Here is a 21,881-nt window from a genome sequence, read left to right as displayed (position 1 = left end):
CATCCCACTCCAACCCTGTAATTCCAAAATTTCCTTGGACATTCCCAAAGATTTTTCTGGGAATTCTCCTGGGTTTAGCTTCCGTGGAATCCTGAGTTTCTGGAACAGTTTGGGTGGGATTGGTGGAGATTTGGTCCCATCCATTCCAATCCCAAGATCTTGAGGTGCTCAGGATTTCCTTGGGCATTCCCAAAGATTTTCTGGGAATTCTCAGGATTTGGTTTCCCATTCCCATGGAATCTTGAAGTTCGGGAATGGTTTTGGGTGGGTTAAACCAATTTCTGATCCCATCCTACTCCAATCACAGGATTCCAAGATTTCCTTGGACATTCCCAAAAGGATTTTTCTGGGAATTCTCCGGGATTTGGCTTCCGTGGAATCCCTGGAGATCCGGAGCGGTTTGGGTGGGATTGGTGGAGATTGGTCCCCATCCTGCTCTAATCCCGTAATTCCAGGATTTCTTTGGATATTCCCAAGGATTTTTTAGAATTGTCATGGATTTGGCTTCCGTGGAATCCTGGAGATCGGAATGGTTTGGGTGGGATTGGTGGAGGTTCCATCCCATCCCATTCCAATCCCAAGTTCTTGAGGTTCTCAAGATTTCCTTGGATGCTCCCAAAGATTTTCTGGGGTTCTCCTGGGTTTGGCTTCCCATGGAATCCTGAGGTTCTGGAGCAGTTTGGGTGGGATTTGTGGAGATTCTGTCCCATCCCACTCCAATCCCAAGATCTTGAGGTGCTCCAAGATTTCCTTGGGCATTCCCAAAGATTTTCTGGGAATTCTCAGGATTTGGTTTCCCATTCCCATGGAATCTTGAAGTTCGGAATGGTTTTGGGTGGAGTTCGTAATTTCTGATCCCATCCTACTCAATCACAGGATTCCAAGATTTCCTTGGACATTCCCAAGATTTTTCTGGGAATTCTCGGGATTTTGGCTTCCCGTGGAATCCTGGAGATCGGAAGGGTTTGGGTGGGATTGGTGGAGATTCCGTCCCATCCTGCTCCAATCCCAAGTTCTTGAGGTTCTCCAAGATTTCCTTGGATGCTCCCAAAATTTTTTGGGAATTCTGCAGGATTCTGCTTCCCATTCCTGTGGAATCCCAAGACTTTTGCCTGCCTGATCCCAGAATTTTTCCCACCTGATCCCAAGATTTTTCATGCCCCTATCCCAAATTTTTTCCCAGTTTATTCAGAATTTTTCCCAGTTTTTTTCTGGGATTTTTCCACCTGATCCCAAATTTTCCCTGCCTAATCTCAAGATTTTCCCAGCTAATCCCAGAACTTTTCCCACCCAATCCCAAATTTTTTCCCACCTGATTCAAGATTTTTCCCAGCTAATTCCAAATTTTTTCCTGACCCATCCCAAGATTTTTTCCCACCTGACCCCAAATCTTTTCCCTTTTTTCTGGGATTTTCCCAGCTAATCCCAGATTTTTCCCACCTGATCCCAATTTTTCCCATTTTTTCTCACCAGGATTTTTCCCACCCAAGATTGATCCCAAGATTTTTCCCAGCTAATCCCAAGATTTTTCCTGCCTTATCCCAGAATTTTTTCAGTTTTGGTCCCAATTTTTTCCCCACCTGATCCCAAGATTTTTCCCTTTCTTTTCTGGGATTTTTCCCACCTGATCCAAATTTTTTCCTGGCAGCATCCCAAGATTTTTCCCACCTGATCCGAAATTTTCCCGCCTGATCCGAATTTTTCCCAGTTAATCCCAGATTTTCCCCACCTGATCCCAGAATTTTTTCCTTTTTTTCTGGGATTTTTTCCCACCTGATCCCAAAATTTTCCCAGTTCATCCCAGAATTTTTCCTGGTTAATTCAGAATTTTCTCAGTTTTTTTTTCTGGGATTTTTCCCACCTGATCCCAACATTTTTTCCTGCCTTATCCCAGAATTTTCCCAGTTTATCCCAAATTTTCCCACCTGATCCCAACGTTTTTTTCCTGCCTTATCCCAGAATTTTCCCCAGATTTTCTGGGATTTTTTCCCTGATCCCAGAATTTTTCCTGCCTGATCCCAAGATTTTTCCCAGCTAATCCCAAATTTTTTCCCTTTTTTTCTGGGATTTTCCCAGTTAATCCCAGATTTTTTCCCACCTGATCCCAGAATTTTTCCCTTTTTTTCCTGGCATTTTTCCCATGTGATCCCAAGATTTATTCCTGCCTTATCCCAGAATTTTTCCCAGTTTATTCAAATTTTTCCCATTTTTTCTGGCATTTTTTCCTGCCTGATGCCAAGATTTTTCCTGCCTGATCCCAGAATTTTTCCTCTTTGATCCCAGAATTTTCCCACCTGATCCCTGAATTTTCCTGCCAATCCCAAATTTTTTTCCTGACCCATCCCAAGATTTTCCCCAACTGATCCCAGAATTTTTCCCATTTTTCCTGGATTTTCCCACCTGATCCCATAATTTTCCCAGTTTGATCCCAAGATTTTTCCCAGCTAATCCCAGAATTTTTTCCTGCCTTATCCCAGAACTGTTCCTGTTTCATCCCAGAATTTTTTTCCCACCTGATCCCAAGAATTTTCCCAGTTCATCCCAAATTTTTTCCTGGTTAATTCCAGAATTTTTCCCAGTTTTTTTTTCTGGGATTTTTCCCAGATGATCCCAAGATTTTTCCCTGCCTTATCCCAGGAATTTTCCCAGTTTGATCCCAAATTTTCCTGCCTGATCCCAAGATTTTTCCCAGCTAATCCCAGAATTTTGCAGCTTTATCCCAAGTTTTTTTTCCTGCGTATCCCAGAATTTTTCCCATTTTTCTGGGATTTCTCCCCACTTAATCCCAGATTTTTCCCACCTGACCCCAGAATTTTTTCCCTTTTTTTTCTGGGATTTTTCCCCCTGATCCCAAGATTTTTCCCAGCTAATCCCAAATTTTTTCTGACCCATCCCAAGATTTTTCCCAGCTAATCCCAGATTTTTTCCCACCCTGATCCCCAAATTTTTCCTTTTTTTTCTGGGATTTTCCCAGTTAATCCCGAATTTTTCCCAGTTTTTTCTGGGATTTTTCCTACCTGATCCCAAGATTTTTCCCAGCTAATCCCAAATTTTTTCCTGACCCATCCAAATTTTTCCCCACCTGATTCTGAGATTTTCCCCAGTTCATCCCAGGTTTTCCTGTTTGATCCCAGAATCTTTCCCCACCCGATCCCCTAATTTTTCCCATTCTTTTCTGGGATTTTTCCCTGCTAATCCCAAATTCTCCCCACCTGATCCCAGAATTTTCCCTTTTTTTTCTGGGATTTTTCCCCCCTGATCCCAAATTTTTCCTGTTTCATCCCAGAATTTTTTTTCCACCTGATCCCAAGATTTTTCCCAGTTCATCCCAAAATTTTTCCTGGTTAATTCCAGTATTTTTCCCATTTTGGGATTTTTCCCACCTCCCAACATTTTTCCCAGCTAATCCCAAAATTTTTTCCTGACCCACCCCAAGATTTTTCCCACCTGATTCCAGAATTTTTTCCCTGATTTTTCTGGGATTTTTCCCTGATTTTTCGGGATTTTCTCCCATGTGATCCCAAATTTTTCCCACCTGATCCGATTTTTCCCAGTTCATCCCAGAATTTTTTCCTGGTTAATTCAGTATTTTTCCCAGTTTTTTCTGGGATTTTCCCAAAATCCCTGAATTTTCCCCAGATTTTTCTGGGATTTTTCCACCTGATCCCAAATTTTTCCCCACCTGATCCGAATTTTCCCCAGCTAATCCCAAATTTTTCTCACCTGATCCCTGAATTTTTCCTTTTTTTTTTCTGGCATTTTCCCAGTTAATCCCAAATTTTTCCTGTTTGATCCCCACAATTTTTCCCATTCTTTTCTGGGATTTTTCCCTGCTAATCCCAGAATTCTCCCCACTTGATCCCTGAATTTTTCCTTTTTTTTTCCTGGCATTTTTCCTACCTGATCCCAAGATTTTTCCCAGCTAATCCCAAATTTTTTTCCTGACCCATCAAATTTTTCCCACCTGATTCTGAGATTTTCCCAGTTCATCCCAAATTTTTCCTGTTTGATCCCAGAATCTTTCCCCACCCGATCCCACAATTTTTCCCATTCTTTTCTGGGATTTTTCCCAGCTAATCCCAGAATTCTCCCCACCTGATCCCAGAATTTTTCCCTTTTTTTTTCTGGGATTTTTCCCACCTGATCCCAAGATTTTTCCCCACCTGATCCCAAGATTTTTCCCCACCTGATCCCAAGATTTTTCCCAGCTAATCCCAGAGTTTTCCCCACCTGATCCCACGATTTCCCCCATTTTTTCCGGCATTTCCCGCACCTCATCCCATTGATTTGTTTCCCTTTTTCCCGCAGTTCTCAGCCGAGCTGGAGCAGCTGGATCAGCTCCTCCCTTCCCTGGAGAAAGCCGGGATCTCGGCGACTCGGGCGCCCGGGGCACCCGAGCCCCCCCCAGGTACAGCAACCCCCAAAATCCCCAAAATCCCCAAAAACCCCCAAAATCCCCAAAATCCCCAAAATCCCCACAATTCCACACACAGCAATGCAGTCCAATCTCCCTTTGTTCCCCCATTTTTCCCATTTCCCCCCATTTCCCCCCCACCATTTTCCCCCCTTTTTTCCCAAATTTTCCCATTTTCCCCCATTTCTCTCCCCTTTTTTCCAAAAGTTTTCAATTTTCCCAATTTTTCCCAATTTTTCCCATTTCTGCCCGTTTTCCCCCATTTCCCCCCATTTCTGTCCCCTTTTTCCCAATATTTTCCATTTTCCCCAATTTTTCCCAATTTTTCCCAGTTTTTCCCAATTTTCCCATTTTCCCCCCATTTTTCCCATTTCCCCCCATTTCCCCATTTCCCAATTCTTCCCAATTTTTCCCATTCCCCCTTTTTCCCGATTTTTCCCATTTTCCCCATTTCCCCTTTGTTCCCCCATTTTTCCCATTTCCCCCATTTCCCCCCATTTTCCCCCCTTTTTTCCCAAATTTTCCCATTTCCCCCCCATTTCTCTTCCCTTTTTCCAAAGTTTTCAATTTTCCCAATTTTTCCCAATTTTTTTCCCATTTCTGCCCGTTTTCCCCCATTTCCCCCCATTTCTGTCCCCTTTTTCCCAATATTTTCCATTTTCCCCAATTTTTCCCAATTTTTCCCAGTTTTTCCCAATTTTTCCCATTTTCCCCCCATTTTTCCCATTTCCCCCCATTTTCCCCCCTTTTTTCCAAATATTTTCCATTTTCCCCAAATTTTCCCGATTTTTCCCATTTCCCCCCATTTTCCCCCTTTTTTCCCAAATTTTCCCATTTCCCCCCATTTCTGTCCCCTTTTGTCCAAAAATTTTCCATTTTTCCCCATTTCTCCCAATTTTTCCCAAATTTTCCCAATTTTTCCCAATTTTTCCCATTTCTGCCCATTTTCCCCCATTTCCCCACTTTCCCCCATTTCCCCTTTTTCCCCCCCATTTCCCCTCTTTTTTCCCAAATTTTCCCATTTTCCCCCATTTCCCCATTTCCCAATTTTCCCAATTTTTCCCATTTCCCAAAATTTTTCCCAAAATTCCCAAAATTCCCAAAATTCCCCAAATCCCCACAATTCCAGACCCAGCAATGGAGTCAATCCTCTCCCAGAATCCCGTGGGGTCTTTCCAGATTTTTCCCATTTTCACCTTCTTTCCCCCTTTTCACCCCTTTTTTCCCAAATTTTCCCAGTTTCCCCCCATTTTACCCCTTTGTTCCCCCATTTTTCCCATTTTCCCCCTTTTTTCCGAAATTTTCCCTTTTTTCCCCTTTGTTCCCCTCCACTTCCCCCCCAATTTTTCCCATTTTCCAACTTCTTTCGATTTTCCCATTTTCCCCTTTGTTCCCCCCATTTCCCCATTTTCCAATTTTCCCATTTCCCCTTTGTTCCCCATTTTTTTTCCCCTTTTTCCCAATTTTTTCCATTTTCCCCATTTTTCCCAATTTTTTCCCAATTCCACCATTTTCCCCCCCATTTCCCCATTTTTCCAATTTTCCCATTCCCCTTTTTTTCCCAATTTTCCCATTTCCCCTTTCCCACCCCCATTTCCCCCATTTCCCCCCCATTTCTCCCCCTTTTTCCCAATATTTTCCATTTTCCCAATTTTCCCCAAATTTTCCCATTTCCCCCCCTTTTCCCCTCCTTTTTTCCAAATATTTTCTATTTTTCCCAATTTTTCCAGAATTTTCCCATTTCCCCATTTTCCCCCTTTTTCCCAATTTTTCCCATTTCTGCCCATTTTTCCCCATTTTCCCCCCATTTCCCCATTTCCCAATTCTTCCCAAGTTTTCCCATTCCCCCTTTTTCCCGATTTTTCCCATTTTCACCTTTTTTCCCCCCATTTTCCCCCTTTTTTCCCAAATTTTCCCATTTCCCCCCATTTCTCTCCCCTTTTTTCCAAAAATTTTCCATTTTTCCCAATTTTTCCCAATTTTTCCCATTTCTCCCTTTCCCCACCCCCATTTCCCCCCCTTTTCCCCCATTTCCCTCCCATTTTCCCCCTTTTTTCCAAAAATTTTCCATTTTTCCCAATTTTTCCAAAATTCTCACATTTTCCCCCCATTTCCCCCCATTTTCCCCCATTTCCCCATTTCCCAATTTTCCCAATTTTTCCCATTTCCCAAAAATTTTCCCATTTCCCAAAATTCCCCAAAAATTCCCGAAAAATTCCCCCAAATTCCTAAAAACTCCCCAAAAGTTCCCCAAAAATTCCCCAAAAATTCCCCAAAATCCCAAGGAAATTCCTAAAATTCCCCAAAAATTTCCCAAAAACTTCCCCAAAACTCCCCAAAAATTCCCCCCAAATTCCCAAAAAATTCCCAAAAATCCCCAAAGATCCCCAAAAATTCACAAGAATTCCCCAAAAAAGATTCTGAATTCCCCAAAAATTCCCCCAAAATTCACTAAAATTCCCAAAATTCCTAAGGTTCCCAAAAAATTCCCCAAAATTCCCCCAAGGTTGCCCAAAATTCCCCAAAAGATCCTCCAAATTCAAAAAATTCCCAAAATTCCCTGAAAATTCCTATAAATTCCTAAAATTCCCCAAAATTCCCCAAATTTCCTAAAATTCCTAAAAATTCCCCCCAAATTCCCCAATAATTCCCCAAAATTCCCCAAAAATTTCAAAAACTCCCCAAAATTCCCAAAAATTCCCAAAAATTCCCAAAAATTCCCAAAAATTCCCAAAATCCTCCCAAAATTCCCTAAAATTCCCCAAAAATTCCCCAAAATTCCTAAATATTCCCCCCAAAATTCCCAAAAATTCCCAAAAATTCTCCCAAAATCCCCCAAAAATTCCCAAAATTTTCCCAAAATTCCCCCAAATTCCCCAAAAATTCCCAAAAATTCCCCAAATTCCCAATTCCCAATGTTCCTGTGTCCCCAGGGCTGCCTGAGCTGGATCTGGCCGGTCCCGACCCGACCTGGGAATGCTGAGAATTCCCCAAAAAGTCCCAAAATTCCCCAAAATTCCCAAAAATTCCCCAAAATTCCCCAAAAAGGATTCCCCAAAATTCCAAAAATTCCTAAAAATTCCCCAAAATTCACTAAAATTCCCCAAAATTTCCCCAAAAATTCCAAAAAAATCCCAAAAATATCCCGAAAAAATTCCCCAAAAATTCCCAAAAACTTCCCTAAATATTCCCCCAAAATTCCCCAAATATTCCCCAAAAATTCCCTAAAAATTCCCCAAAAATTCCCCAAAAATTCCTAAAAAATTCCCCAAAATTCCCCAAAAATTCCTAAAAAATTCCCCCAAAATTCCTAAAAACTCCCCAAAAATTCTGCAAAAAATTAAAAAAATTCCAAAAAAATTCCCAAAATTCCCCCCAAAATTCCTAAAACTCCCAAAAATTCCCCAAGATTCCCAAAATTCCCCAAAATTCCCCAAAATTCCCCAAAAATTCCCAAAAATTCCCAAAATTCCCCAAAAATTCAAAAAATTCCCTAAAAATTCCCCAAAAATTCACTAAAATTCCCCAAAAATTCCCCAAAAATTCCAAAAAAATCCCAAAAAAATCCCGAAAAAATTCCCCAAAATTCCCAAAACTTCCTAAATATTCCCCAAATTCCCAAATATTCACAAAAATCCTAAAGTTCCCAAAAAATCCCCCAAAATTCCCCAAAATTCCTTAAAAAATTCCCAAAAATTCCCCAAAAATTCCCAATAAATTCCCCCAAAATTCCCTAAAAACTCCCCAAAAATTCTGCAAAAATTCCCCAAAAATTCCCAAAAAATTCCCAAAAAATTCCCAAAAATTCCCCCCTAAATTCCCAAAAATTCCCAAAAATTCCCAAAAATTCCCAAAAATCCCCAAAAATTCCCAATGTTCCTGTGTCCCCAGGGCTGCCCTGATTTTTCTGGCCAAACTCCGACCCGACCTGGGAAATGCTGAGAATTCAGAGCCAAATCCCAAAATTCCCCAAAGTTCCCAAAAACTCCCCAAAAATTCCCCAAAAATTCCCAAAAATCCCCAAAATTCCCCAAAATTCCCCAAAATTCCCCAAAATTCCCCAAAAATTCTCCAAAAATTCCCCAAAATTCCCCCAAAAACTCCCAAAATTCATGGAAAATTCATAAAATTCCCAAAATTTTTCCCAAAAATCCCCAAATTCCCAAAAATTCCCCAAAATTCCCAAAATTCCCAAAAATTCTCCAAAAATTCCCCAAAATTCCCAAAACTCCCCAAAATTCTGCAAAAATTAGTAAAAATTCCCAAAAATTCCCAAAAATCCCCCAAATTCCCCAAAATTCCCCAAAATTCCCAAAAATTCCCAATGTTCCTGTGTCCCCAGGGCTGCCTGAGGCTGGATCTGGCCGTTCCGACCCGGCCTGGGAATGCTGAGAATTCAGAGCCAAGCCCCAAAAAATTCCCAAAAATTCCCCCAATATTCCCCAAAAATTCCCCAAAAATTCCCCAAAATTCCCCAAAAATTCCCCAAAAATTCCCTAAAAATTCCCCAAAAATTCCCCAAAAAATTCCCCAAAAATTCCCAAAAATTCCCCAAAAAATTCCCTAAAAATTCCCCAAAAATTCTCCAAAAAATCCCCCAAAATTCCCTAAAAACTCCCCAAAAATTCTGCAAATTAGCCAAAATTCCCTAAGAAATTCCCCAAAAATCCCCAAAAATTCCCCAAAATTCCCCAAAAATTCCCCCAAAATTCCCTAAAAAATTCCCCAAAAATTCCCCCAAAAATTCCCAATGTTCCTGTGTCCCCAGGGCTGCCTGAGCTGGATCTGGCCGTTCCCGACCCCGGCCTGGGAATGCTGAGAATTCCAGAGCCAAGTCCCAAAAGTTCCCCAAAATTCCCCAAAAATTCCCCAAAAATTCCCCAAAATTCCCCCAAATAATTCCCAAAATTCCCCAAAAATTCCCCCAAAATTCCCCAAAAATTCCTAAAATTCCCCCAAAATTCTCCCAAAATTCCCAAAATTCCCTAAAACTCCCCAAAATTCTGCAAAAATTCGCCAAAAATTCCCAAAAAAATTCCCAAAATCCCCCAAAATTCCCCAAAATCCCCAAAAATTCCCCCAAAATTCCCTAAAAATTCCCAAAATTCCCCCAAAATTCCCAATGTTCCTGTGTCCCCAGGGCTGCCTGAGCTGGATCTGGCAGCCCCCCACCCCGCCTGGGAATGCTGAGAATTCCAGAGCCAAGTCCCAAAAGTTCCCCCAAAATTCCCCCAAAATTCCCAAAAATTCCCCAAAATTCCCCAAATAATTCCCAAAAAATCCCCAAAATTCCCCAAAATTCCCCAAAATTCCTAAAATTCCCCAAAAATTCTCCAAAAATTCCCCCAAAATTCCCTAAAAACTCCCCAAAAATTCTGCAAAAATTCGCCAAAAATTCCCAAAAAAATTCCCAAAAATCCCCCAAAATTCCCCAAAATTCCCCAAAAATTCCCCCAAATTCCCTAAAAATTCCCCAAAAATTCCCCAAAATTCCCAATGTTCCTGTGTCCCCAGGGCTTGCCTGAGCTGGATCTGGCCGTTCCCACTCCCCGACCTGGGAATGCTGAGAATTCCAGAGCCAAGTCCCAAAAGTTCCCCAAAATTCCCCAAAAAAATTCCCAAAAATTCCCCAAAAATTCCCAAATAATTCCCAAAATTCCCCAAAATTCCCCAAAATTCCCCAAAAATTCCCCAAAAATTCCCAAAAAATTCTCCAAAATTCCCCCAAAATTCCCTAAAATCTCCCCCCAATTCTGCAAAAGTTAAAAAATTCCCAAAAATTCCCAAAAATCCCCAAAATTCCCCAAAAATTCCCCAAAATTCCCAAAAATTCCCAATGTTCCTGTGTCCCCAGGGCTGCCTGAGCTGGATCTGGCCGTTCCCGACCCGGCCTGGGAATGCTGAGAATTCCAGAGCCAAGTCCCAAAAAATTCCCCAAAATTCCCCAAAAATTCCCCAAAAATTTCCCCAAAATTCCCCAAAAAATTCCCCAAAATTCCCAAAAAATTCCCAAAAATTCCCAAAAAAATCCCACCAAAATTCCCAATGTTCCTGTGTCCCCAGGGCTGCCTGAGCTGGATCTGGCCGTTCCCGACCCGGCCTGGCCGTTCGGAGCGCTGCCGTGGCCCAACCTGGGCAAGAGCGACGGCAGTGAGTGATTTGCAATGCCCGCAATGCCCGCAATTCCCAACATTCCCCGGAGGCTTTTCCCAACATTTCCCCAAAATTCCCAAAGTTTTCCCCAAAATTTTTGAGGGTTTTTGAGATTTTTCCCAAAATTCCCAAGGATTTTCCCAAAATTCTTAGGATTTTCTCAAAATTCATACAATTCCCAAAGGTTTTCCCAAATTTCCTGAAGTTTTTCCCAACATTTCTGAGGATTTTTGAGGATTTTTCCCAAAATTCCCAAGGCCTTTTACCAAAATTCCTGAGGATTTTTCTCTAAATTCCCAAGGGTTTTCCACTTGGGAATTCTTGGATTTCTGAGCGGGCTTTTCCCACATTTCAGGGGTGAATTCCCAGTTTTCCCAGTGTGGAATTCCCAGATTTTCCAGGTGGGAATTCCCAGGTTTTTGGATGGCAATTCCCATTTTCCAGGCAGGAATTCCCAGATTTCCTTTGGGGATAATTCCCAGTTTTCCCACTGTGCAATTCCCATTTTCCCAGTGTGGAATTCCCAGTTTTCCAGGGGTGAATTCCTGGTTTTCTGGGATGGAATTCTTGGTGTTTCCAGGCAGGAATTCCCAGATTTCCCTTGGGGATTTTTTCCCAGATTTCTGGGTGGGAATTCCCATTTTTCCCACTGTAGAATTCCCAGATTTTCCAGGTGGGAATTCTCAGTTTTCCAGGTGGGAATTCCCAGGTTTTTGGGTGGCAATTCCCATTTTCCAGGCAGGAATTCCCAGATTTCCCTCGGGGATTTTTCCCAGATTTCTGGGTGTGAATTCCCAGATTTCCCACTGTGAATTCCCATTTTTCCCAGTGTGTAATTCCCAGATTTTCCAGGTGGGAATTCCCAGGTTTTTGGGTTGAAATTCCCACATTTCCAGGGGTGAATTCCCAGTGTTTCTAAGTGGGAATTCCCAGATTTCCCAGGCAGGAATTCCCATTTTTCCCAGTGTGGAATTCCCATTTTTCCAGGCAGGAATTCCCATTTTTCTCAGTGTCTAATTCCCATTTTTTTGGGGCATAAATTCCCATTTTTCCTAGTGTGGAATTCCCAGATTTCCCTCGGGATTTTTTCCGGTTTTTTGGCTGTGAATTCCCAGATTTCTGGGTGTGAATTCCCATTTTTCCAGGCAGGAATTCCCATTTTTCCCAGTGTGTAATTCCCATTTTTGCAGGCATAAATTCCCATTTTTCCTAGTGTGGAATTCCCAGATTTCCCAGGTGGGAATTCCCAGGTTTTTGGGTTGAAATTCCCACATTTCCAGGGGTGAATTCCCAATGTTTCCAGGTGGGAATTCCCAGATTTCCAGGCAGGAATTCCCATTTTTCCCAGTGTGGAATTCCCATTTTTCCAGAGAATTCCCAGATTTCCCTCGCGTTTTTTTCCCAGATTTCTGGTTGTGAATTCCCATTTTTCCCAGTGTGCAATTCCCAGTTTCTCCCGGCAAGAATTCCCATTTTTCCAGGCAGGAATTCCCAGATTTCCCTTGGGGATTTTTTCCCAGATTTCTGGGTGGGAATTCCCATTTTTCCCACTGTAGAGTTCCCAGATTTTCCAGGTGGGAATTCTCAGTTTTCCAGGTGGGAATTCCCAGGTTTTTGGGTGGCAATTCCCATTTTGCTGGCAGGAATTCCCAGATTTCCTTTGGGCATTTTTCCCAGATTTCCCACTGTGAATTCCCAGATTTCCCAGTCTGAATTCCCATTTTTCTCAGTGTGTAATTCCCATTTTTCCAGGCAGGAATTCTCGTTTTTCCCAGTGTGAATTCCCAGATTTCCCAATGAGAATTCCCAGATTTCTGGGTGTGAATTCCCATTTTTCCCAGTGTGAATTCCCATTTTTTCCAGGCAGGAATTCCCAGTTTTTCCCAGTGTGCATTCCCATTTTTCCCAGTGTGCATTCCCAGATTTCTGGGTGTGAATTCCCATTTTTCCAGGCAGGAATTCCCAGATTTCCCTTGGGAATTTTTTCTCATTTTTCCCAGTGTGTAATTCCCATTTTTCCCAGTGTGTAATTCCCGTTTTTCCAGGCAGGAATTCCCATTTTTCCCAGTGTGAATTCCCAGATTTCTGGGTGTGAATTTCCCATTTTTCCCAGTGTGGAATTCCCATTTTTCCAGGCAGGAATTCCCATTTTTCCCCCTCTGTAATTCCCAGATTTTCCATTTGAGAATTCCCGTTTATTCCCAGGCCGTGCCCCCTGGAGGAGCTGCTGCTGCCGCAGCGAGGAGAATTCCTATTTTTCCCAGTGTAAATTCCAATTTTTCCCAGTGTGGAATTCCCATTTTTCCCAGTGTGTAATTCCCATTTTTTCCAGTGTGAATTCCCATTTTTTCCAGTGTGAATTCCCATTTTTCCCAGTGTAAATTCCCATTTTTCCAGGCCGTGCCCTTTGGAGGAGCTGCTGCTGCCGCAGCGAGGAGAATTCCCAGATTTCCCTCGGGGATTTTTTCCCAGATTTCTGGGTGTGAATTCCCAGATTTCTGGGTGGGAATTCCCATTTTTCTCAGTGTGGAATTCCCATTTTTCCAGGCAGGAATTCCCATTTTTCCTAGTGTATAATTCCCATTTTTCCCCCGTTTATTCCCAGGCCGTGCCCGCTGGAGGAGCTGTTCCCCAGCAAGGAGAATTCCCAGATTTCCCTCGGGTTTTTTCCCAGATTTCCCAGTGTGAATTCCCAGATTTCCCTTGGGGATTTTTTCCCTTTTTTCTGGATGAGAATTCCCATTTTTCCCAGTGTGTAATTCCCAGTTTCTCCAGGCAGGAATTCCCAGATTTTCAGGGGTGAATTCCCATTCTTCCAGGTGAGAATTCCCAGGTTTTTGGGTGGCAATTCCCATTTTGCTGGCAGGAATTCCCAGATTTCCTTTGGGGATTTTTCCCAGATTTCTGGGTGTGAATTCCCATTTTTCCCAGGGTGTAATTCTCATTTTTCCAGGCAGGAATTCCCATTTTTCCCAATGTGTAATTCCCATTTTTCTAGGCAGGAATTCCCAGATTTCCCAGTGCCAATTCCCAGATTTCTGGCTGTGAATTCCCAGATTTCCGGGTGTGAATTCCCAGATTTCCGGGTGTGAATTCCCAGATTTCCCAGTGTGAATTCCCATTTTTCCGCAGGCCGTGCCCGCTGGAGGAGCTGCTGCTGCCGGGGGCAGCGCCGAGGAGCCCTTGTGAGGAGAATTCCCATTTTTCCCAGTGTGAATTCCCAGATTTCTGGGTGTGAATTTCCCATTTTTCCCAGTGTGGAATTCCCATTTTTCCAGGCAGGAATTCCCATTTTTCCCAGTGTGTAATTCCCATTTTTCCAGGCCGTGCCCTTTGGAGAACTGCTGCTGCACTTGGCGAGGAGAATTCCCCTTTCCCTAGGGGATTTTTTTTCCCTTTTTCTGGGTGTGAATTCCCATTTTCTGGGTGTGAATTCCCATTTTTCGGTGTGAATTCCCGTTTTTCCCAGTGTAAATTCCCATTTTTTTTCCCAGTGTGAATTCCCATTTTCCCGTTTTTCCGAGGCGTGCCCGCTGGAGGAGCTGCTGCTGCCGCCGGGCAGCGCCCCGAGGGCACCAGCGAGGAGAAGCTGCTGGAGCAGCTGGTGGCGTTCCCTGGCGGCGGGACGAGACCGAGCTGGCGAGATGCGACAGCGCCCTGGCATCGACAAACTTCGTGCAGGTGCCGGGGAATACCTGGCGGGGAAAAAGCGAGGGGAAAAGCGGGGAAAATGGGGAAAATGGGGAAAAATGGGGAAAAACCGGGGAAAATGGGGAAAATGGGGAAAAATGGGGAAAAAGCGAGGAAAATGGGGAAAAATGGGGAAAAAAGGGGGAAAAATCGGGAGGAAAATGGGGAAAATGGGGAAAAATGGGGAAAAATGGAGGAAAAACGAGGAAAAATGGGGGAAAAGTGGAAATCAGGGAAAAAATTGGGGGAAAACGAAGGGAAAAATTGAGGAAAAATGGGAAAAAATTGGGGAAAAAACAGGGGAAAAAATTGGGGAAAAAATGATGAAAAAAAATCAACAGAAAACTGGTGAAAAAACGGGGGAAAAACCAGGGAAAAATGGGGAAAAATTGGGAAAAACAGGGAAAAAATGAGGGGAAAACTGGGGAAAAATCGGAAAAAAACAGGGAAAAAATTGGGGAAAAACAGGAAAAATGGGAAAAATGGGGAAAAAGCGGGGAAAATGGGGAAAAAAATGGGGAAAAAATTAGGGAAAAAATGGGGAAAATGGGGGGAAAATTGGGGAAAAATGGAAAAAAATGGAGGAAAAATGGGGGAAAAAATGGGGGGAAAATTGGAAAAATGGGGAAAATTGGGGAAAAAATCATGGAAAAAATGAGGGAAAAATCGAGGGAAAATTGGGGAAAAATTGGGAAAAAGCGGAGGAAACAAATTGGGAAAAAATGGGAAAAAATTGGGGAAAAATCATTGGAAAAACGAGGAAAAATGGAGGGAAATTTAAGGGGAAAATCAGGGGAAAAATTGGGGAAAAACGAGGGGAAAAATCAGGGAAAAATTTTGGGAAAAATCGAGGAGAAAAAGCAGGGGAAAAATTTGGGAAAAAACAGGGGAAAAATGGGGAAAAAAGTTGCAGGAAAAACCGGGGAAAAATCGGGGGACAAAAAAGGGGAAAAATGGGGAAAATCAGGGAAAATACAGGGGAAAAACAGGGGAAAGAAAGAAGGGGGAAAAAGTGGGGAAAAAAAATTGGGAAAAAATGGAGGAAACCAGGGAAAAATCGGGAATTTTGGAAAAAATAAATGGAAAAAATAAATGGAAAAAATTGAGAAAAAGCGGGAGAAAAAATTGGAAAAACCAGGGAAAAAATGGGGAAAAACTGGGAAAAATTGGGGAAAATCGGGAAAAATAAATGGAAAAATAGAAAAATTTGGGAAACAAAAGGGAAAAATGGGGAAAAAACCCAGGAAAATTGGGGAAACAATGGGAAAAAATTGGAAAAAAAAAAAGAAAAATAGAAAAAATTGGTAAAAATGGGAAAAAAATGGAAAAAAATCGAGGGAAAAATTCAGGAAAAAATCAGCAGAAAAATGGTGAAAAAAAATGGAGAAAAGTGGAAAAAATGGGAAAAAATTGGGAAAAATGGGCAAAAAAAATGGAAAAAATGAGGAAAAACTGGGGAGAAATGGGAAGAAAATCAGGGAAAAATGGGGAAAATCGGGAAAAAACCAAGAAAAAAATCAACAGAAAAATGGTGAAAAATGGGAAAAACGGAGAAACAAGGGAAAAATGGGGAAAATGGGCAAAAAAAAAGGAGAAAATGGGGAGAAACCCAGGAGAAATGGGTGAAAAAAAAAGGGGAAAAATGGCAGAAGGAGCTTCCTGAAAATGCGGGGCCGAACCCGAGCTGGGTGAGGGCTCGGCCGGGGCCTGGGCATGGGAAGCAAACTCAGGCTGGTGCCAGCGGAAAACACGGGGAAAAAAATCAGGGGGGAAAATGGGGAAAAAATCAACGGAAAAATTGTGAAAAATGGTCGGAAAAAATGGGAAAAAAAATGGAAAAATGGAGAAAAAAAGGGGAAAAATGGGGAAAAAATTGGGGAAAAAGCAGGGGAAAAACAAGCAAAAATGGGGAAAAAAATTGGGGAAAATGGGGGAAAAATTGGGGGAAAATGGGGAAAAAATGAGGGGAAAAATGGGGAAAAAATGAGAGAAAATTGGGGAAAAATATGAGGGAAAATTGGGGAAAAATGGGGAAAAATTGGGGGAAATGGAAAAAAATGGGGAAAAAATCAGGGGAAAATATAGGGAAAATTGGGGGAAAAAATGGGGAAAAAGTTGGGGGAAAAATCAGAATTTAGAAAAATTGGGGAAAAATTGGGGAAAAACGGGAAAATATTGGGAAAAAAATGGGGAAAATATTGGGAAAATTGGGGAAAATGGAAAAAATGGGGCAAAATGGGGGAAATGGAAAAAAATTGGGAAAAATCAGGGAAAAAGTAAATGGAAAAATAGAAAAAAGAGGAAAAAAAAGGGGAAAAATTGGGGAAAAATGGAGAAAATGGGAGGAAAACCCCGGGAAAAAATGTCGGAGAAAAAAATTCGGGGAAAAAAATCCGGGGAAAAATTGTGAAAAATTGAGGAAAAAAGGAAAAAAAATTGGGCAAAAAAAGGGGAAAAATGAATGGAAAATGGTGAAAAAATGGAGAAAAAAATTGAGAAAACAAGGGAAAAAATGGGAAGAAATGGGTAAAAAAAAAAAAGGAGAAGAATGGGGAAAACCCAGGGAGAAATGGGTGAAAAAAATCAGGGAAAAGGGGCAGAAGGAGCTTCCTGAGGCGAGGAAAAGACCGAGCTGGGTGAATCACCGGGGGCTGGGCATCCGGCAAACTCAGGCTGGTGCCAGGGAATACATTGGGGAAAAAATCAGGGGAAAATGGGGAAAAAATCAACGGAAAAATTGGCCCGAAAAATGGTGGGAAAATGGGGGGAAAAATAGAGGAAAATGGGGAAAAAGGGGAAAAAAGGGGAAAAATTGGGGAAAAACGGGGAAAAAACAAGCAACAATGGGGAAAAATTGGGGAAATCGGGAAAATTGGGGAAAATGGGGAAAAAATAGGGGGAAAAATGGGGAAAAAATGAGGGAAAATTGGGGGGGAAATGGGGGAAAAATTGGGGAAAATGGGGAAAAATGGGGAAAATCGGGGGAAAATATAGGGAAAATTGGGAAAAACGGGGAAAAGTTGGGGAAAAATCAGGGGAAAATTGGGGAAAAATTGGGGGAAAACAGGAAAATATTGGGGAAAATTGGGAGAAAATGGAAAAAATGGGGGCAAAAAATGGGAAAATGGGGAAAAAGCGGGAAAAATCAGGGGAAAAAGTAAATGGAAAAATAGAGAAAAGCAGAGAAAAAAGGGGAAAAAATCGGGAAAAATGGGGAAAATGGGGAAAACCCCGGAAAAATTGGAGGAAAAATCAAAGGAAAAAATCAACGGAAAAATTGTGAAAAAATTGAGGAAAAAAGGAAAAAAATGGGCAAAAAGGAAAAATGAATGGAAAATGGTGAAAAAATGGAAAAAAAATGAAAAAAAGAGGGAAAACTGGGAAAAATGGGTAAAAAAAAAAAAGGAGAAGAATGGGGAAAAAACCAGGAGAAAATTGGGAAAAAAGGGGGAAAGGGGCAGGGAAATTCCTGAGTGCAAATTGGGGGAGAAATAGGGAAAAGAGGACGGGGCCTGGGCATCGGCAAACTCCAGGCTGGTGCCAAATAATACGGAGAAAAATCAGGGGAAAATGGGGAAAAAAATCAATGGAAAAATTGTGGAAAATGGGGGAAAATGGGGAAAAATAGAGGGAAAATGGGGAAAAAAGGGAAAAAAGGGAAAAATTGGGGAAAAAATGGGAAAATGGGGAAAAAAAGCAAAAAATGGGAAAATTGGAGGAAAATGGGGGAAAACTGGGGGAAAATGGGGAAAAAAATGAGGGAAAAAATGGGGAAAAATGAGGAAAAATTGGGGAAAATGGAAAAAATGGGGAAAAATCAGGGGAAAATATAGGGAAAATTGGGAAAAATGGAGAAAAATGGAGGAAAAATTGGGAAAAATTGGGAAAAATGGGGAGAAGAATCTGGGAAAATTGGGAAAAAAACATGGAAAAAATGAGGGAAAAATCGAGGAAAAATTGGGGAAAATCATTGGGGAAAATGGAAAAATGGGAAAATGGGGGGAAAATGGGGAAAAACAGGTAAAAATTGGGGAAAATGGGGGAAAATCAGGGGGAAAAATCAGGGGGAAAATGGGGGGAAAATCAGGGAAAAAATTGGGGAAGAATGGGGAAAAAATGGAGAAAAATGGAGAAAAAAAGGGAAAAAAATCAGGAAAAAATGGTGGAAAACCAGGGAAAAAATGGGGAGAAAATTGGGGAAAAAACAGGAGAAAAATGGGGAAAAATCAAGGGAAAATTGGGTGAAAAATCAGGGGAAATACGGGGAAAAAGTTGGGAAAAATTGGGGAAAAAAAAGGGAAAAAACGGGGAAAAAATAATAAATTGGGGAAAAATTGTGGAAAAAATTGTGGAAAAAACGAGGACAAATGGGGAAAAAGTGGGGGAACATCAGGGAAAAATTGGGGGAAAAATGGAAAAAAAGAAACGGGGAAAAATTGGGGGGAAAATGGGAAAAATGGGGGGAAAACGGGGAAAAATCGGGGAAAAATTGGGAAAAAAACGGGGAAAAAAGTGGGGAAAAAACAGGGAAAAACTGGGGAAAAATTGGGGGAAAATCGGGGAAAAAATGGAGAAAAATTGGGAAAAAATCATGGAAAAAATGAGGAAAAATCGGGGAAAATTGGGGTAACAACGGGGAAAAAATGGGGGAAAAATGGGAAAATGGGGGAAAATGGGGAAAAACAGGTAAAATATTGGGGGAAAATCAAGGGAAAATGGGGAAAAATCGTGGAAAAAATAGTGGAAAAAAACGTGGAAAAAGCAGGGAAAAAATGGGGAAAAATCAGGGGAAAATGGGGGAAAATCAGGGAAAAATTGGGGAAGAATGGGGAAAAATCATGGAAAAAATAGTGGAAAAAACGTGGAAAAAGCAGTGAAAAAATGGGGAAAAATTGGGGGGAAAATGGGGAAAAACAGGGAAAAGACGGGGAAAAAAGCGGCGGAAAAACAGGGAAAAATTGGGGAAAAATTGGGGGAAAATCGGGGGAAAATGGAGAAAAATTGGGGAAAAATTGGGGGGAAAATGAGGAAAATATCGGGGAAAAATTGGTGGGAAATGGGAAAAAATGGGGGAAAAATGAGGAAAAAACGGGGAAAAATCGGGGAAAAACATTTTGAGCTCCAAGGAGATTTTGGGATCATACTCCAAAGAGATTTTGGGATGGGATTCCAAAGGGATTTTGAGATCTGAAGGGAGTTTGGGATCCCAAGAGAATTTGGGATGGGATTCCAAAGAGAGATTTTTGGGCCCAAGATGACTTTGGGATGGGATTCCGAAATCATTTTGGGCTCCAAGGCAATTTTGGGATGAGATTTCACGGAGACTTTGGGCTCCAAGGAGATTCTGGGATGGGATCCAAAGGGATTTTGGGATCTGAAGGGATTTTGGGCTCCGAGGTGATTTTGGGATGGGATTCCAAAGGGATTTTGGGCTTCAAAGCGATTTTGGGCTCATCCTCCAAAGCCATTTTGGGATGCAGGGGAATTTTGGGATGGGATTTCAGGGAGGTTTTGGGCTCCAAGGAGAATTTGGGATGGGATTCCAAAGCCATTTTGGGCTCCTAAGGGATTTTGAGATGGGATTCCAAAGAGATTTTGGGATCTGAAGGGATTTGGGAATTGGATTCTAAAGAAGGCATCTTGGGATCCAAAGGGATTTTGGGATCCAGAGATATTTTAGGATCCAAAGGGATTTTGGGTTCCAAGGCGATTTTGGGATGGAGCTCCAAGGAGATTTTGGGATCCAAAGAGAATTTGGGATGGGATTCCAAAAGAATCTTTGGGATCCAAAGGGATTTCGGGATTGGATTCTAAAGCAGGGATTCTAGGATCCAAAGAGATTTTGGGATCCCAAGAGATTTTAGGATGGGATTCCAAACGGATTTTGGGCTCCGAGGCGATTTTGGGATGGGATTCCAAGGAGATTTTGGGCTCCGAGGCGATTTTGGGCTCATCCTGCAAAGCCGTTTTGGGATGCAGAGGAATTTCGGGATGGGATTTCAAAGAGATTTTGGGCTCCAAAGAGAATTTGGGATGGGATCCCAAGGAGATTTTGTGCTCTAAGGTGATTTTGGGATGGAATTCCAAAGAGATTTTGGGCTCCAAGGCAATTTTGGGATGGGATTTCAAAGAGATTTTGGGCTCCAAAGAGAGGTTGGGATGGAATTCCAAGGAGATTTTGGGATCCAAAGAGAACTTGGGATGGGATCCCAAGGTGATTTTGGGATGGGATTTCAAGGAGATTGTGGGATCCAAAAAGATTTTAGGATGGGATTCCGAAAGGATTTTGGGCCCCAAGGCGATTTTGGGATGGGATCCGAAGGGATTTTGGGCTCCAAAGAGATTTTAGGATGGGATTCCAAGGAGATTTTGGGCTCCGAGGTGATTTTGGGATGGGATTCCAAAGCCATTTTGGGCTCATCCTCCAAAGCCATTTTGGGATGCAGAGGAATTTTGAGATGGGATTTCAAGGAGATTTTGAGATGGGATTCCAAAGAGATTTTGGGATCTGAAGGGATTTGGGAATTGGATTCTAAAGAAGGCATCTTGGGATCCAAAGAGATTTTGGGATCCAGAGAGATTTTAGGATCCAAAGGGATTTTGGGATGGGATTTCAAAAGAGTCTTCGGGATCCAAAGGGATTTTGGACTCCAAGGCGATTTTGGGATGGAGCTCCAAGGAGATTTTGGTATCCAAAGAGAATTTGGGATTGGATCCAAAGGGATTTTGGGATCCCAAGGGATTTTGGGATCCAAAGAGAATTTGGAATGGGATTCCAAGGAGATTTTGGGCTCTAAGGCGATTTTGGGATGGAATTCCAAAGAGATTTTGGGCTCCAAGGCAATTTTGGGATGGGATCCCAAGGCGATTTTGGGATGGGATTGCAAGGAGATTTTGGTATCCAAGGCGATTTTGGGATGCAATTCCAAGGCGATTTTGGGCTCTAAGGTGATTTTGGGATCCCAAGGTGATTTTGGGCTCTAAGGTGATTTTGGGATCCCAAGGCGATTTTGGGATGCAATTCCAAGGCGATTTTGGGCTCTAAGGTGATTTTGGGATCCCAAGGCGATTTTGGGATGCAATTCCAAGGCGATTTTGGGCTCTAAGGTGATTTTGGGATCCCAAGGCGATTTTGGGCTCCAAGGTGATTTTGGGATCCCAAGGCGATTTTGGGCTGTAAGGTGATTTTGGGATCCCAAGGCGATTTTGGGATGGGATCCCAAGGCGATTTTGGGCTCTAAGGTGATTTTGGGATCCCAAGGCGATTTTGGGATGGGATTGCAAGGAGATTTTGGGCTCCAAGGTGATTTTGGGATCCCAAAGCGATTTTGGGCTCTAAGGTGATTTTGGGATCCCAAGGCGATTTTGGGCTCTAAGGTGATTTTGGGATCCCAAGGCGATTTTGGGCTGTAAGGTGATTTTGGGATCCCAAGGCGATTTTGGGCTCTAAGGTGATTTTGGGATCCCAAGGCGATTTTGGGATGGGATTGCAAGGAGATTTTGGTATCCAAGGTGATTTTGGGATGCAATTCCAAGGCGATTTTGGGCTCTAAGGTGATTTTGGGATCCCAAAGGCGATTTTGGGCTCTAAGGTGATTTTGGGATCCCAAAGGCGATTTTGGGC

General features: G+C 42.2%; 1 protein-coding gene across 1 annotated transcript in view; it reads left to right on the top strand.

Moving 5' to 3' along the window:
* Positions 1–10,572, top strand: part of LOC115901844 (nuclear receptor coactivator 1-like) — a 27,464-nt gene extending 16,892 nt beyond the window's left edge. The window contains exons 5-6 of the mRNA XM_030944815.1: positions 4,309–4,408; positions 10,478–10,572. Coding sequence (XP_030800675.1) covers positions 4,309–4,408; positions 10,478–10,572 — 195 coding nt within the window. The remainder of the gene's footprint in view (positions 1–4,308; positions 4,409–10,477) is intronic.
* Positions 10,573–21,881: the final 11,309 nt, after the last annotated feature.

This window comes from Camarhynchus parvulus, chromosome 3, assembly GCF_901933205.1.
Source record: "Camarhynchus parvulus chromosome 3, STF_HiC, whole genome shotgun sequence".
NCBI classification, from domain to species: domain Eukaryota; kingdom Metazoa; phylum Chordata; class Aves; order Passeriformes; family Thraupidae; genus Camarhynchus; species Camarhynchus parvulus.
Note: the sequence above shows the minus strand (reverse complement) of the source record. Positions and strands in the feature narration are given on the sequence as shown.